A 16,212-nucleotide genomic window follows, 5' to 3' on the forward strand; every position below is an offset into this window, starting at 1 on the left:
CTCTACGTGCCTATGGGTCTCTACGTGAGCCTAGGGTCTCTACGTGAGCCTATGGGTCTCTACGTGAGCCTATGGGTCTCTACGTGAGCCCATATGGGTCTCTACGTGAGCCTATGGGTGCTCTACGTGAGCCTATGGGTCTCTACGTGAGCCAATGGGTCTCTACGTGAGCCTATGGGTCTCAATGTAAACCTATGGGTCTCTATCTCAGCCTATGGGTCTCTACGCATGTGTATGGGCTAAACGCGTGTTGCGGCACACAGACACGAGCGAGCGAACATGCAGAGACTGACCGAGGGAGGGAAGGTCAGGTAGCAGATCCAGCAGAAGACCTCCTGGGAGGAGGAGCGCGTGGACGTGGGCCGCGCCGAGCGCAGCTTGCGATTGTTGGGGTTGATCACGTGGCACTCGGCAAACAGCTTGTCCAGGTTGCCATCGAAATACCTGCGTCGCACGGACCGGTGTCACTCTCCGTCCCGCATTGGGGTCACTCGCTCACACGGCACAGGGTCACTCACCATCACACACACATAGCACAGCACAGGGGTTAAAGCCTGTGTACCTCCCCCCCGAGCTCAACGCACACACAGACGCCGCTTCCAGGGCCCAAGTCAGCCACACCAACTCGTACTCACCAATACTGACCTACACTATACCACACTCACCAAACACTTCCCCATACTCAACATACTTTGGCACACTCACCAACACGCTTACCCACTTCATCCCACACTCACCCCCACTCCACCAGACTCATCCATCACATACACACACACAGCCCGGGTCCCTCCAAGCCAACTCCCTAATTCCCTACCAGAGACCACCCACTCCCCAGGACCCCCTAGGACCCCCCAGAACCCCGCAGCAAACCCCCCCACCCCCCACTCGCCTCTCCATGAGCTTCTCCTTGTCCCAGTTGAAGTGACTGAGTAGGATGCGGGTGGTAGTGGCGGGGATCTGTGGAGGCACAAGGGCACAGGGACAGGTGGGTGGGGGGGGGCGACGGGGGGAGCCCAGTTAATCTCAAGATTCACACCGGATTACAAATCAACACCCGCACGCGTGGGAGGGGGGAGATGGGGGGGGGGCACGGGGGGCTTCTGCTATGTCCTCGCTACCTAGGTGGGGGGGAGGGGGGCCCACCACCCCGCCTTCGTGATCGTGCCCCCCACCAGGGAGTGGAAGTAAACACGCGCTGCTTATGTAATGACGAGTCACGTGTGTGCCGAGTGCTGTGGCGGCGCGGCTCACACTGACAGCTGCGGGCAGTAGCCACCCCCCTCACCTCCCACACGAGGGGGGGGGGGGGGGCACACGGAGTGGTGGGGGGGGGCAGGAAACTACACGGGGCGGGGGAGGTAATCACACGAGGTAGGGTAACCACATTGGGTGGTGGTTAACCACACTGCAAGGGTAACCACGTAGGGGTAGGTAACCCCAGAGAGTAATTACAGGACGGCAACCACCAAGGGTACGGTAAGCACACGTCAGTAACCACATATGGGTAACCACACAGGCGAAGGCAACCACACGGTTTAGACGTACGATGGAATATAATTGATTCCTAAACATAAAATCGCGAGTATTTGAATCGACGCTACTCGATTCCTACGTGCGGCTGCATGCACTATGCAGTCATATCTACACCTATACCCTTTGCAGCCACTAGAGGCCGCTACGTATAACAGCAAATGTCACAGATTCTAATAAATTCATTAACACAGACAGCGTTGACAGCACGAAAAAGGGGTAAACCAGACAGGCATTGGATAACGCCAACAAGGACAATCCCCTATGGGAAGAAAGTAAGCGGGTAAATTGTAGGGAAAATGTAGGTGTAGGGGTAATGGAGAGGATAATTTGGGGGGGGGGGGTCGTGTAAGAGCCCTGTAGGGGGTAATGTGTGGGTAATAGAGGGTGATGTAGGGAGTAGTGCAAGTCGCCGTAGGGGGTATTGTAAAGGGTCAAATAGGGTAATGTAGGGGATAGTGTCAGGGTCCTGTAGGGGGTAGTGTTTGGGTCCTGTAGGGGTAGTGTCAGGATCCTGTAGGGGGTAGTGTCAGGATCCTGTAGGGGGGTAGTGTCAGGGTCCTGTAGGGGGTAGTGTTAGGATCCTGTAGGGGGTAGTGTCAGGGTCCTGTAGGGGGTAGTGTTTGGGTCCTGTAGGGGTAGTGTCAGGATCCTGTAGGGGGTAGTGTCAGGATCCTGTAGGGGGATAGTGTCAGGGTCCTGTAGGGGGTAGTGTTTGGGTCCTGTAGGGGTAGTTTCAGGATCCTGTAGGGGGTAGTGTCAGGATCCTGTAGGGGGGTAGTGTCAGGGTCCTGTAGGGGGTAGTGTTTGGGTCCTGTAGGGGTAGTGTCAGGGTCCTGTAGGGGGTAGTGTTTGAGTCCTGTAGGGGTAGTGTCAGGATCCTGTAGGGGGTAGTGTCAGGATCCTGTAGGGGGGTAGTGTCAGGGTCCTGTAGGGGGTAGTGTTGGGTCCTGTAGGGGTGGTGTCAGGGTCCTGTAGGGGGTAGTGTTTGAGTCCTGTAGGGGTAGTGTCAGGATCCTGTAGGGGGTAGTGTCAGGATCCTGTAGGGGGGTAGTGTCAGGGTCCTGTAGGGGGTAGTGTTTGAGTCCTGTAGGGGTAGTGTCAGGATCCTGTAGGGGGTAGTGTCAGGGTCCTGTAGGGGGTAGTGTCAGGGTCCTGTAGGGGGTAGTGTCAGGGTCCTGTAGGGGGTAGTGTTTGAGTCCTGTAGGGGTAGTGTCAGGATCCTGTAGGGGGTAGTGTCAGGATCCTGTAGGGGTAGTGTCAGGGTCCTGTAGGGGTAGTGTCAGGGTCCTGTAGGGGATAGTGTCAGGATCCTGTAGGGGATAGTGTCATGATCCTGTAGGGGGTAGTGTCAGGACCCTGTAGGGGTAGTGTCAGGATCCTGTAGGGGTAGTGTCAGGATCCTGTAGGGGGTAGTGTCAGGATCCTGTAGGGGGTAGTGTCAGGGTCCTGTAGGGGTAGTGTCAGGATCCTGTAAGGGTAGTGTCAGGGTCCTGTAGGGGGTAGTGTCAGGGTCCTGTAGGGGGTAGTGTCAGGGTCCTGTATGGGTAGTGTCAGCATCCTGTAGGGTAGTGTCAGGTCCTGTAGGGGGTAGTGTCAGGTCCTGTAGGGGGTAGTGTCAGGGTCCTGTAGGGGTAGTGTCAGGGTCCTGTAGGGGTAGTGTCAGGGTCCTGTAGGGGGTAGTGTCAGGGTCCTGTAGGGGTAGTGTCAGGGTCCTGTAGGGGTAGTGTCAGGTCCTGTAGGGGGTAGTGTCAGGGTCCTGTAGGGGTAGTGTCAGGATCCTGTAGGGGTAGTGTCAGGGTCCTGTAGGGGGTAGTGTCAGGGTCCTGTAGGGGTAGTGTCAGGGTCCTGTAGGGGGTAGTGTCAGGGTCCTGTAGGGGGTAGTGTCAGGGTCCTGTAGGGGGTAGTGTCAGGGTCCTGTAGGGGTAGTGTCAGGGTCCTGTAGGGGTAGTGTCAGGGTCCTGTAGGGGGTAGTGTCAGGGTCCTGTAGGGGTAGTGTCAGGATCCTGTAGGGGTAGTGTCAGGGTCCTGTAGGGGGTAGTGTCAGGGTCCTGTAGGGGTAGTGTCAGGGTCCTGTAGGGGGTAGTGTCAGGGTCCTGTATGGGGTAGTGTCAGGGTCCTGTAGGGGTAGTGTCAGGGTCCTGTAGGGGGTAGTGTCAGGATCCTGTAGGGGTAGTGTCAGGGTCCCGTAGGGATAGTGTCAGGGTCCTGTAGGGGTAGTGTCAGGGTCCTGTAGGGGGTAGTGTCAGGATCCTGTAGGGGTAGTGTCAGGGTCCTGTAGGGGGTAGTGTCAGGGTCCTGTAGGGCGTAGTGTCAGGATCCTGTAGGGGGTAGTGTCAGGATCCTGTAGGGGGTAGTGTCAGGATCCTGTAGGGGTGTTCAGGGTCTGTAGGGGTAGTGTCAGGATCCTGTAGGGGTAGTGTCAGGATCCTGTAGGGGTAGTGTCAGGGTCCTGTAGGGGGTAGTGTCAGGATCCTGTAGGGGTAGTGTTAGGATCCTGTAAGGGGTAGTGTCAGGGTCCTGTAGGGGGTAGTGTCAGGGTCCTGTAGGGGGTAGTGTCAGGGCCTGTAGGGGGTAGGGTCAGGGTCCTGTAGGGGGTAGTGTCAGGATCCTGTAGGGGGTAGTGTCAGGGTCCTGTAGGGGGTAGTGTCAGGGTCCTGTAGGGGTAGTTCAGGTCCTGTAGGGGGTAGTGTCAGGGTCCTGTAGGGGGTAGTGTCAGGGTCCTGTAGGGGGTAGTGTAAAGGGTCATGTAGGGTAATGTAGGGGCTCATTAATTCAGCTCAGGTGCCATGTGCTGGGTGGATGTTACAGCGCATGATCGTGAGAGGTGGCGGCAGCTTAGGGGGGGGGGAGAGAGGGGGGCTTAATCCACCAGTGGATTGAGCATGGCTGGTTATATTTAATGTATGGTTCATGTCGCGGTCCCAATGTTCCAACCTTCACTCATCTCACCCATGGCGCGAGCGCTCACGTCCCCTGCACCCCTCGGAAACCCCCCGAGTCCTCTCTAATCCTACTGCACCGGCTGTCTTTCCCTCCATCGTGCCGTGGTGGACTGTCTTTGCTCCACTCTCTTGTTTCTCTCTCTCCCTTCTGTATTCTGCTTTGTCTCTACCTTTCTCGGTTTCCCCCTTTTCTCTGTCTCTCTCTTCTGTCTCTCCCTCTTCTCTTTTCTCTGTCGCTCTATTCTCTGTCTCTCCCTCTTCTCCCTCTTGTCTCTCCCTCTCTATTCTGTCTCTCACTATTCTGTCTCTCCCTCTATTCTGTCTCTATATTCTATCTCTTCTCTATTCTGTCTCTCCCTCTATTCTGTCTCTCTCTATTCTGTCTCTCCCTCTCGATTATGTCTCTATTCTCTGTCTCTCCCCCATCTTCGTCCCCCCCCCCCCTCTCTGTCTAGCCATTCCATGTCTCCCCCTTCCCCGTCTCCCTTCTCTGTCTCTCCCCCCTCCCTGCTCTGCCATTCTTTGTCTCCCCCCTTCTCTGTCTATCCCCCTTCGCTGCCCTTCCCTGTCTCCCTTCTCTGTAGATGCCCCTTCTCTCGTCTCCCCCTTCCATGTCTCTATTCTCTGTCTATCCCCCCTCTTCATTCTCTGTCTCTCCCCCTTCTCTGTCTCTCTTCTCTTGTCTATCTCCCTTCTCTCTTCTCCGTCTCTACCCTTTCTTCCTTCTCTTGTCTATTCCCCTTCTCCCCCTTCCCTGTCTCTCTTTTCCGTCTATCCCCCTTCTCTGTGTACCCCCTTTCTCTGTCTATCTCCCGTCTCTCTCCCTTCCCTGTCTCTCTTCTCTTGTCTATCTCCCTTCTCTCTTCTCCGTCTCTACCCTTTCTTCCTTCTCTTGTCTAGTCCCCTTCTCCCCCTTCCCTGTCTCTCTTTTCCGTCTATCCCCCTTCTCTGTGTACCCCCTTTCTCTGTCTATCTCCCGTCTCTCTCCCTTCCCTGTCTCTCTTCTCTGTCTCTCCCTTCTCTGTATATCCCCCTTCTCCCGTCTCCCCCTTCCCTGTCTCTCTTCTGTCTCTCCCTTCTCTGTATATCCCCAGTCTCTCTCCCCCTTCCCTGTCTCTCTTCTCTGCCTCTCCCTTCGCTGTCTATCCCCTTTCTTCCGTCTCCCCCTTCCCTGTCTCTCTTCTCTGTCTATGCCCCTTCTCTGTCTATCTCCCTTCTCTCCCCCTTCCCCGTCTCTCTTCCCCGTCTCCCCCTTCTCTGTCTCTCTTCTCTCTCCCCCTTCGCTGTCTCTCTTCTGTCTCTCCTTTCTCTGTCTACCCCCCTTCTCCCGTCTCCCCATTCCCTGTCTCTCTTATGTCTCTACCTTCTCTGTGTACCCCCCTTCTCTGTCCATCTCCCGTCTCTCCCCCTTCGCTGTCTATCCCCTTCTCCCCCTTCCCTGTCTCTCTTCTGTCTCTCCCTTCTCTGTGTACCCCCTTCTCTGTCCATCTCCCGTCTCTCCCCCTTCGCTGTCTATCCCCCTTCTCCCCCTTCTCCCCCTTCCCTGTCTCTCTTCTGTCTCTCCCTTCTCTGTGTACCCCTGTTCTCTGTCTATCTCCCGTCTCCCCCTTCCCTGTCTCTCTCCCCCCTCCTCTCCCCCCGCTGGTTTCGCCGTTTTTTGCCGTTGGAAACTCGACCAGACGAGGCCTACTCGCTGACGAGCAGCCTAGGCACTTTCCTGATTCTTCCCCACGCCCGAGGCCGCCTGCTCCCGCTAGGCCGCAAGGAGTGCCCGAGGCTTCGGCCCGGCACGGGTGACTCGGCTGGATTTTGATGGCGCAGGCGGCGCGGGGCCTGGGCACGGACTCCGGGGAGACGGAGCCCGCGGCCCCGCGGCTCCTCGCGAGCCGCAGCCTCGCAACTCCACAAGTCGCGGCCTCCGCGGGGGAGACGCGGGGGAGCCGCCATCTTACAGCCGGGGCCAGACAGACGACCCGGGCCGCGGGCACCCCTCCACCCCCTTCCACCCCCGTGTCTCCCTACAGCTGCGTCCTCGTGTCTCTCTCTGTCTCCCCATGTACCCGTGTCTCCCTACAGCTGCGTCCTCGTGTCTCTCTCTGTCTCCCCATGTACCCGTGTCTCCCTACAGCTGCGTCCTCGTGTCTCTCTCTGTCTCCCCATGTACCCGTGTCTCCCTACAGCTGCGTCCTCGTGTCTCTCTCTGTCTCCCCATGTACCCGTGTCTCCCTACAGCTGCGTCCTTGTGTCTCTCTCTGTCTCCCCATGTACCCGTGTCTCCCTACAGCTGCGTCCTTGTGTCTCTCTCTGTCTCCCCATGTACCCGTGTCTCCCTACTGCGGTGTCCTCGTGTGTCTCCCCACGTACCCGTGTCTCCCCACGTACCCGTGTCTCCCCATCGACCCGTGTCTCCCTACTGCGGTGTCCTCGTGTGTCTCCCCACGTACCCGTGTCTCCCCATCGACCCGTGTCTCCCTACTGCGGTGTGTCCTCCTGTGTCTCCCCATCTACCCGTGTCTCTCTACATCTGTGTCCTCGTGTCTCTCTCCCTTCCGTCGCTGTGTCTCCTCATGTACCCGTGTCTCCCCATCGACCCGTGTCTCCCTACTGCGGTGTGTCCTCCTGTGTCTCCCATCTACCCGTGTCTCCCTACAGCTGTGTGTCCCCGTGTCTGTCTCGTATGTCCCCGTGTCTCCCCGTGTCTCCCTCCCTGTGTAGGTATTCCCGTGTCCCTGTGTCTCCGTTTCCGCGTTCATCTCTATGGCTCAGCGTCCCTGTGTCTCGATCTCCCCGTGTCATTGTCTTCCTGTGTCTGTTTATCTCCGAGTCTCACTGTGTCTCCCCATGTCATCGTCACTCCTGTGTTTGTGTCTTTCTGTGCCTCGTCTCCCCGTGTGTTCCTGTCTTCCTGGAGCCAAGCACCCCCCCCCTTCTCTCTCTCTCATTACACGGGGAGACAGATCTCGCCGTGTCTTCTAGACAGCGAGTCTCCGTACGCCCATCGGAGAGACAACCCTCCCCGTGACAGCCCGACCCCATCGGCCTGTCCCAAGCTCCCAAGAGGGGGGCCCCCTAGACAGCGTCGCATCACCCACCCCGACCTCTCTCCGCTCACCTCGATCACCTCGTTCACCTCCTTGATGCACTCCACCATGTGCTGCACCACCTGCTCGGCCGTGAGCACCTCGTGCGGGAACTCGTCCCCGTCGCCGGCTTGGCCGGCCTCGAGCACGGGCTCCTGCATCTCCACCTCGCCCATCTCGGACGTCTCGTCTTCGTCGTCGTCCTCGTCGGTCTCCTCCTCGCTGTACACCTCGTCTTCATCGTAGATGAAGCCCTCGTCCGAATCCATTGTCCTGGCGGCAACGGCGGCGGCCGGCGCCGGTCACTGCGCGGCGCGACGGGACGCCCCTCGCGGGAGCCCCGCGCCTGAGACCATAAACCGACGGCGGGGGGAGAGGCTCAGCGGCGGGCGGGCGAGAAGACACGGGGAGCAGCGGCGATGTGTTGTTGTTAGGGGGGGGAGACACGGAGGGGAGACAGCCGGGGACGGAAGCGGGAGCCCGTGAGCAATAAACGCCTCTCGTCCTCCTCCTCCTCCTCGTGATGTCACCGCCGCATCAACTCGTGACGTCACCAACACGCCCCACCCCCTTCCCGAGTGTCACCGCCCCCACAGCCCGCCCCCCTCGTCCCAACCGCCCACTGGGTTCACCCCCTTTAGCCCCGCCCACTCGGCCCACCCACCCCCCTTCGCCCCGCCCACTCGACCCACCCACCCCCCTTCGCCCCGCCCACTCAGCCCACCCACCCTCCTTCGCCCCGCCCACTCGACCCACCCACCCCCCTTCGCCCCGCCCACTCGACCCACCCACCCCCCTTCGCCCCGCCACTCAGCCCACCCACCCCCCTTCGCCCCGCCCACTCAGCCCACCCACCCCCCTTCGCCCCGCCCACTCAGCCCACCTACCCCCCTTCGCCCCGCCCACTCGGCCCACCCACCCCCCTTCGCCCCGCCCACTCGGCCCACCCACCCCCCTTCGCCCCGCCCACTCAGCCCACCCACCCCCCTTCGCCCCGCCCACTCAGCCCACCCACCCCCTTCGCCCCGCCCACTCAGCCCACCCACCCCCCTTCGCCCCGCCCACTCGGCCCACCCACCCCCCTTCGCCCCCGCCCACTCGGCCCACCCACCCCCCTTCGCCCCGCCCACTCGGCCCACCCACCCCCCTTCGCCCCGCCCACTCGACCCACCCACCCCCCTTCGCCCCGCCCACTCGGCCCACCCACCCCCCTTCGCCCCGCCCACTCGGCCCACCACCCCCCTTCGCCCCGCCACCCACCCCACTTCGCCCCGCCCACTCGACCCGCCTCTCCGACCCCGGTGCAGAACGCCACCAACAGCAGCAACTACAACAACAACCACCAACAACAGCAACCACCAACCACCACAACAACAGCAACCACCAAACCATCGCGCCGTGGTGACGTCACCTCCACGGTGTGGCTGTTGTTGTTGTTGTTGTGGTGATAGAGGAGGCTCGTGAAGGACGCTGCTGGGCAATTGGAGGCAGTCGCCCTCCAGCAACAGCAGAGGGCGGAGGAGCGACGCTCACAACAACGAGCGGAGCGCCGGGTGGCTAAAGCACAGCAAGTTGGCACAGTAGGGGGCACAGGTGGTGCATCAGCCAGTCGTCTCAGTCATCTCGGTCAGTCGACCCGTGGCACCTGCTGGGTCTGCCCCGTGACCTCCTGCCAGCGAGCGTTCGACACTTCACGTGGCCTCAAGGTGCACCTAGCCTGGCACAAGCGTCGTGGTGACGTCACCACCACTTAGTGGCGAATGGCGGTTGTTGTGGTGTGGTGGTTTTGGTGATTTTTGTGGTTGTTGTGGTCGTTGTTGTGGTTATTGTGGTGGTGGTTGTGATGCTTATTGTGATTGTTCTGGTAGTTGTGATTGTTGTGGTGGTGATTGTTGTGGTGGTTGTGTTGATTGTTGTTGGTGTTTGTGGTGATTGTGATGATTGTTGTGGTGGTTGTGGTGAATCTGGTGATTGTTGTTGGTGTTTGTGGTGATTGTGATGATTGTTGTGATTTTTGTGGTGATTGTGATGATTGTGATGATTGTTGTGGTGGTTGTGGTGAATCTGGTGATTGTTGTTGGTGTTTGTGGTGATTGTGATGATTGTTGTGATTGTTGTGGTGGTTGTGGTGATTGTGATGATTGTTGTGGTGGTTGTGGTGAATCTGGTGATTGTTGTGGTGTTTGTGGTGATTGTGATGATTGTTGTGATTGTTGTGGTTGATTGTGATGATTGTTGTGATTGTTGTGGTGATTGTGATGATTGTTGTGATTGTTGTGGTGATTGTGATGATTGTTGTGATTGTTGTGGTGGTTGTGGTGAATCTGGTGATTGTTGTGGTGTTTGTGGTGATTGTGATGATTGTTGTGATTGTTGTGGTGATTGTTGTGATTGTTGTTGGTGTTTGTGGTGATTGTGATGATTGTTGTGATTGTTGTGGTGATTGTTGTGATTGTTGTTGGTGTTTGTGGTGATTGTTGTGGTGATTGTGGTGATTCTCGTGATTGTTGTGATTGTTGTGGTTGTGGTGATTCTCGTGATTGTTGTTGGTGTTTGTGGTGATTGTTGTGGTGGTTGTTGTGATTGTTGCTGGTGTTTGTGGTGATTGTTGTGGTAGTTGTGGTGATTCTCGTGATTGTTGTGATTGTTGTGTTTGTGGTGATTGTTGTGATTGTTGTTGGTGTTTGTGGTGATTGTTGTAGTGAGGCCAGCGAGCGAATTCGGGTCGAGCGGCCTTCGCCGCTGGCCCCCTCGTAACTCAGCCGAGGCCGCGGGGTCATCGCGTCTGACCCCGGGTACCGCCGCCCGCGACATTAGTAGTTCGGCCGGAACGCGGTGGGGGGGAAGGGGGTTACCGCGGGCCCAGAGGCCGCCATCAGGGGCCCCAGGGTCTGGTGAAGGCCGCAGAGTGGAGGCCACAGTCCCCTTGGCCGCACCAGCACAGTGAATCCCGTGTCTCCCACCCCCCCCCCCCCCCCCCCCCCCCCCCCCCCCCCGTGCTTGTCTGACCATGCATGCGCCTTTGAAAAATGACCGACCCTAATTTACGCGTGCCCACGGTCTCTTTAAATGTCCCTGTGTCATCTCTCTCCTCTCATCTCTGTGACTGACCGTTGTCCCTGTCTCACTCCTCAATGCCTGAACGTGTCCCGTGTCCCCCCCTCTCCGTGTGTCCCCTCCACGCGGTTCGCGTGCAGCAGCAGCAGGAGTCGGACTTGGTGGGTCTCGGCACCACGTGTTTATTGTTAATGTTGATAATAATAATCGTAGTGTTCACAAGCAGCTAGCCTAAGCGAGGGAGACGACTCCTCCAATACTGACGACGACGACGACTGTGGTAAGCGCCTCTACACAAAGTTTCACAAAGCACGTGGGTACTCGTCATTAAATAGGAGCCTACATTGCAACAGCAACACGAGCACAGATGGGCCCCCTCAACCCAGCCAGGCGTCCTGCCCCCCCCCCCACCCAACAATTGAAAACCACCCAGGGCCCCCCCTCCTTATGGGGGGGGCCCTGGGTAATGGAGGTGGTAGAGACCTAATAAAATAAAATTCTCACGACGTTTCGGCCACAACGGAAGCAGCCGTCTTGACGCTGTCTTTCCGACAGCTCCGTTTCTTCACCCGAGGTCGGCTGCTTGCGTTGTGGCCGAAACGTCGTGAGAATTTCATTTTATTGTTTTATTTTCATTATTTTCCTTATACGAAAAGTGGTAGAGACCTTTAATGAAGAGGCAGCATTGACCTCCCCCTCCGCTCGCCTTCCCCGTGGCGCAGTCACTCGTTTACCTCCACTCCACGGCGCAGGGCCGGGGCCAAGCAACTCTCACCACGGGGTGGCACCGGTGGATGTAAAAAAAAATTGGGGGGGGGGGGCACATGGGGCCCGAGGGGTTCGACCTCCCACCCTCCCTCTTGAGCAGTGTTTCTCAAACTTTTATGAGCCCACGGACCACCCAGCCACCCCCCCCCCCGACACCCCTGGTGACAAAATGCATTCACTTGTTTCTCTAAATACAGGGACTCCTCTCCTTACGAACGTTCGAGTTATGAACTTTCAGAAATGCGAACAAACCTGTCCCGTACGTCCAGTTGCCTGTTCGGACTGAGAGTCGTAAGTTCAACCGCGTCACGTAATAGACGGCGGTGGTGGCATCTACATCTGCAGAACGTGAAGAACCAGTGGCATCTATATCTGCAGAACGTGAAGAACCAGTAGCATCTACATCTGCAGAACGTGAAGAACCAGTGGCATCTATATCTGCAGAACGTGAAGAACCAGTGGCATCTACATCTGCAGAACGTGAAGAACCAGTGGCATCTACATCTATAGAACATGAAAAACCAGTGGCATCTACATCTACAGAACATGAAGAACCAGTGGCATCTCCATCTGCAGAACGTGAAGAACCAGTGGCATCTATATCTGCAAAACGTGAAGAACCAATGGCATCTACATCTGCAGAACGTGAAGAACCAGTGGCATCTACATCTATAGAACATGAAGAACCAGTGGCATCTATATCTGCAGAACGTGAAGAACCAGTGGCATCTACATCTGCAGAACGTGAAGAACCAGTGGCATCTACATCTATAGAACATGAAAAACCAGTGGCATCTACATCTGCAGAACGTGAAGAACCAGTGGCATCTCCATCTGCAGTGCGTGAAGAACCAGTGGCATCTACATCTGCAGAACGTGAAGAACAAGTGGCATCTACATCTGCAGAACGTGAATAACCAGTGGCATCTACATCTGCAGAACGTGAAGAACCAGTGGCATCTACATCTGCAGAACGTGAAGAACCAGTGGCATCTACATCTGCAGAACGTGAAGAACCAGTGGCATCTGCAGTACGTGAAGATCCAGTGGCATTTACATCTTCAGAACGGGAAGAGCCAGTAGCATCTACATCTGCAGAACGCAAAGAACCAGTGGCATCTACAGAACGTGAAGAACCAGTGGCATCTACAGAACGTGAAGAAACAGTGGCATCTACATCTGCAGAACGTGAAGAACCAGTGGCATCTACATCTGCAGAACGTGAAGAACCAGTGGCATCTACATCTACAGAACGTGAAGAACTAGTGGCATCTACATCTCAGAATGTGAATAACCAGTGGCATCTACATTTACAGAACGTGAAGAACCAGTGGCATCTACATCTGCAGAACGTGAAGTACCAGTGGCATCTACATCTGCAGAACGTGAAGAACCAGTGGCATATGCATCTGCAGTACGTCAAGAACCAGTGGCATCTACATCTGCAGAACGTGAACAACCAGTGGCATCTATATCTGCAGAACGTGAATAACCAGTGGCATCTACATCTACAGAACGTGAACAACCAGTGGCATCTACATCTGCAGAACGTGAATAACCAGTAGCATCTACATTTGCAGAACGTGAAGAACCAGTGGCATCTACATCTACAGAACGTGAAGAACCAGTGGCATCTGCAGTACGTGAAGAACCAGTGGCAACTACATCTGCAGAACGTGAAGAACCAGTAGAATCTACATCTGCAGAACGTGAAGAACCAGTGGCATCTACATCTGCAGAACGTGAAGAACCAGTGGCATCTACATCTACAGAACGTGACGAACGAGTGGCATCTACAGAACGTGAAGAACCAGTGGCATCTGCAGTACGTGAAGAACCAGTGGCAACTACATCTGCAGAACGTGAAGAACCAGTAGAATCTACATCTGCAGAACGTGAAGAACCAGTAGTATCTACATCTGCAGAACATGAAGAACCAGTAGCATCTACATCTGCAGAACGTGAAGAACCAGTGGCATCTACAGAACGTGAATAACCCATGGCATCTAGATCTACAGGATATTATACAACTTTTAAAGCCGTTCCCCCGTGTTTAGTGTACAATGCCGTACAACATGTTTTGGAATCGACAGGAGTAAAGTTGGACTCACGAACAGACCTCTGGAACCTAACTCGTTCGTAAATAGAGGAGTCCCTGTACCAGTCGTACAAAATGATTCATATTACTGGAACATTGGGGTTTTTTTACGCAGATATAAGGTTTTTTTGGGGGGTGGCATTTAGATCTTAAGTTTCAGGTAGTGTAATCAGGGTAGTTTACTTAACCTAAATTTTAAATTAAATATCAGTAAAATATTAACGAATGTCCGAAGCAAAATGTATAAACATTAAATTTCGATTTAAAGCTTTTCGTGACTGCAGGGATTCATCTTCTTGGTTCTTTCGGTAATGTCACGTAGAATGGAAATAATAAAAAGAAACACAATAAAATAATTCTCACGATTTAAAGCTTTTCGTGACTGCAGGGATTCATCTTCTTGGTTCTTTCGGTAAAGTCACGTAGAATGGAAATAATAAAAAGAAACATAATAAAATAATTCTCACGATTTAAAGCTTTTCGTGACTGCAGGGATTCATCTTCTTGGTTCTTTCGGTAAAGTCACGTAGAATGGAAATAATAAAAAGAAACATAATAAAATAATTCTCACGATTTAAAGCTTTTCGTGACTGCAGGGATTCATCTTCTTGGTTCTTTCGGTAAAGTCACGTAGAATGGAAATAATAAAAGAAACATAATAAAATAATTCTCACGATTTAAAGCTTTTCGTGACTGCAGGGATTCATCTTCTTGGTTCTTTCAGTAAAGTCACGTAGAATGGAAATAATAAAAAGAAACACAATAAAATAATTCTCACGACGTTTCGGCCACAACGCAAGCAGCCGTCCTGCTCGCGTTGTGGCCGAAACGTCGTGAGAATTATTTTTTTTTTATTTTTATTATTTCCCTTCTATGTGACTTTACCGAAAGAACCAAGAAGGTATTAACATTGTCATTATTTCCGCATCAACCTGCATTTGCCTCACATCCCCGCGGCCCAGCTGGAGGACCGTGGCATTGTTGTTGGTCCAGGAAACACAATTTGAGAACCACTGCCCTAGTAGGTGGGTGACACCGGGCGCCACCACGGGGCTGGGAGGACGAACCACAAGATCATAAACAATCAACGCGACTGAAAGCCATGCAGAATACACACGCACAATCACACACTAACACAAACTAACACATTAACACAAAGATCCCCCGTGTAGTCTTTAAGACTGTGGGGGCAAGTGCTGTTAGCGAGCACCTATGAAGGCCAGCAATGGCACAGAAAGGGGGTGGGTGGCCAACACCACCCCCGGCCGCCTTTGTCTCCCCAGTGCTGCCGTTTACACATCACACCAGCTACTAATTTGAGGCCGAGACGACCTGGGGGAAGCCCAGGACCGGTTCGCATTCGCTTCCACTGTTATCGATCATGAGCAGGAATCGAACTCGGGTTGCGGCTTTCGCAGTTCAGTGCGCTGACCGCTGCACCACCGCTCCCCACACACGCGCACTCACACTCTGACATCGCGCAACTCACAGCGCCAGGCAAACGTAGCAGCACAGAGACTGTGATCCTCACCCTGCACACACGGGGAACCCACGTGGTGGTGTTTACCTCCTGTGTTATATTAGACCGTGCTGTTGTGACGCCGTTGGCTTGTGTTTTAATTTGTTATTCTAGAACTGGATGCGATGTTTATAGCTGTTTAGATTGGTCACCGTGGAAGAACGCGGTGTGTCAATGGGTGGTGCAGCGGCGAGCTGTAACCGTTTGGATGTTGTGGTGTTGTGTCATGGTGATGTTTATATTTAAGTGTCGTGGGTTAATTTGCCCGCACTGTGAGGATGCCCGTTTTGTTACGATGCCGCCTGCCTGTCTTATTTAACACTCTGCGATCTGATTTGACACAAAACCCTCAATGCGTCCGTCAATAACACTTGAGAACTTCTTGTGTGAGCTGTTGTACCACTGGCGACGCAGCAGTGGCAGCGCCACCAAATCAAGTTCCGATTTGCGTTGGTTATCAGTTAAACCGGGTTAACAGCTTACGAAAGTCAGCAATGTAAATCTCTATGTTGAAATTCTTTCGCATCGTACGTAGCCAGCCGTGCTCGCCGGACGTGCAACGGGGATTTTACACAACTGCCACGCCGAGAGACAGAACCGAACAGGCGAGCTGGATTACCAGTCACTGGAGCCAGTCGCTACACCACCACGGTGTGGCAACCGGCCTCCCTTCTCAGTTGCCCGTGTTGTGTTTATTGCTGGACACATCTGTGTGTCCTGCAAACCGGCGTTAAACGGTTTGTTCCATGCGGCCACCGGTCCCGCATCAAATCTGATTATAACCGCCCCGAAGTTGCAATCTGTGGCACCAGAGCACCTTTGGGGGGCTGGTGCCACAGATTTAGGCCCCAGGTGTCACCCTTTGACAGAGAGAGACACGTTCACGCTCAGCAGGGGTTCGCACATGCTCCCTAAGCAAATGGAATTGAATGTTTCTGCTTCTGCCACCGACTTTCTCCCCCGTGACAGGGCCGCTGCCGCCCCCTCCCCCCCCCCACAGCGGAACTGTGATTGGCTGCGTTGCTGTTTTTCAAGAGGGGGGCAGGAGCGGGGGGCAGGGGCGGGGGGCGTCTTCGCTGCTGCGAGGGCAGCGATGGGGCCAGGGCCGCGTCGCGCGGATCTCCCGTCGCCACCACTCGCTCCGTACGATGCCCCTACACGATGCCCCTACATGATGCCCCTACACAATGCTCTCTGTACGATGCTCTCTGTACG

General features: G+C 55.1%; 1 protein-coding gene across 1 annotated transcript; it reads right to left on the minus strand.

Moving 5' to 3' along the window:
* Positions 1 to 204: 204 nt before the first annotated feature.
* Positions 205 to 8,181, minus strand: LOC133357955 (E3 ubiquitin-protein ligase arih1-like). The gene is made up of 3 exons (XM_061576212.1): positions 7,588 to 8,181; positions 890 to 957; positions 205 to 444 (listed from the first exon to the last, which is right to left on the minus strand). Exons 1-3 carry the CDS (start codon positions 7,822 to 7,824, stop codon positions 240 to 242), a joined length of 510 nt encoding a protein of 169 aa, XP_061432196.1. The 5' UTR covers positions 7,825 to 8,181; the 3' UTR covers positions 205 to 239.
* Between the last annotated feature and the right edge of the window lie 8,031 nt (positions 8,182 to 16,212).

The sequence above is a fragment of the Lethenteron reissneri genome, chromosome 1 (genome assembly GCF_015708825.2).
Source record: "Lethenteron reissneri isolate LAM-NWPU_2019-01 chromosome 1, ASM1570882v1, whole genome shotgun sequence".
NCBI classification, from domain to species: Eukaryota; Metazoa; Chordata; class Hyperoartia; order Petromyzontiformes; family Petromyzontidae; genus Lethenteron; species Lethenteron reissneri.

What these genes read in the sequence shown, in the direction of transcription:
- LOC133357955 (XM_061576212.1), bottom strand. Translation starts at nt 7,824, where the DNA reads ATGGATTCGGACGAGGGCTTCATCTACGATGAAGACGAGGTGTACAGC. An exon ending in AGGTGAACGAGGTGATCGAG is followed by an intron (nt 958 to 7,587) that starts GTGAGCGGAGAG and finishes GTGCCTCCACAG; the next exon opens with ATCCCCGCCACTACCACCCG. An exon ending in AAGGAGAAGCTCATGGAGAG is followed by an intron (nt 445 to 889) that starts GCGAGTGGGGGG and finishes CGTGCGACGCAG; the next exon opens with GTATTTCGATGGCAACCTGG.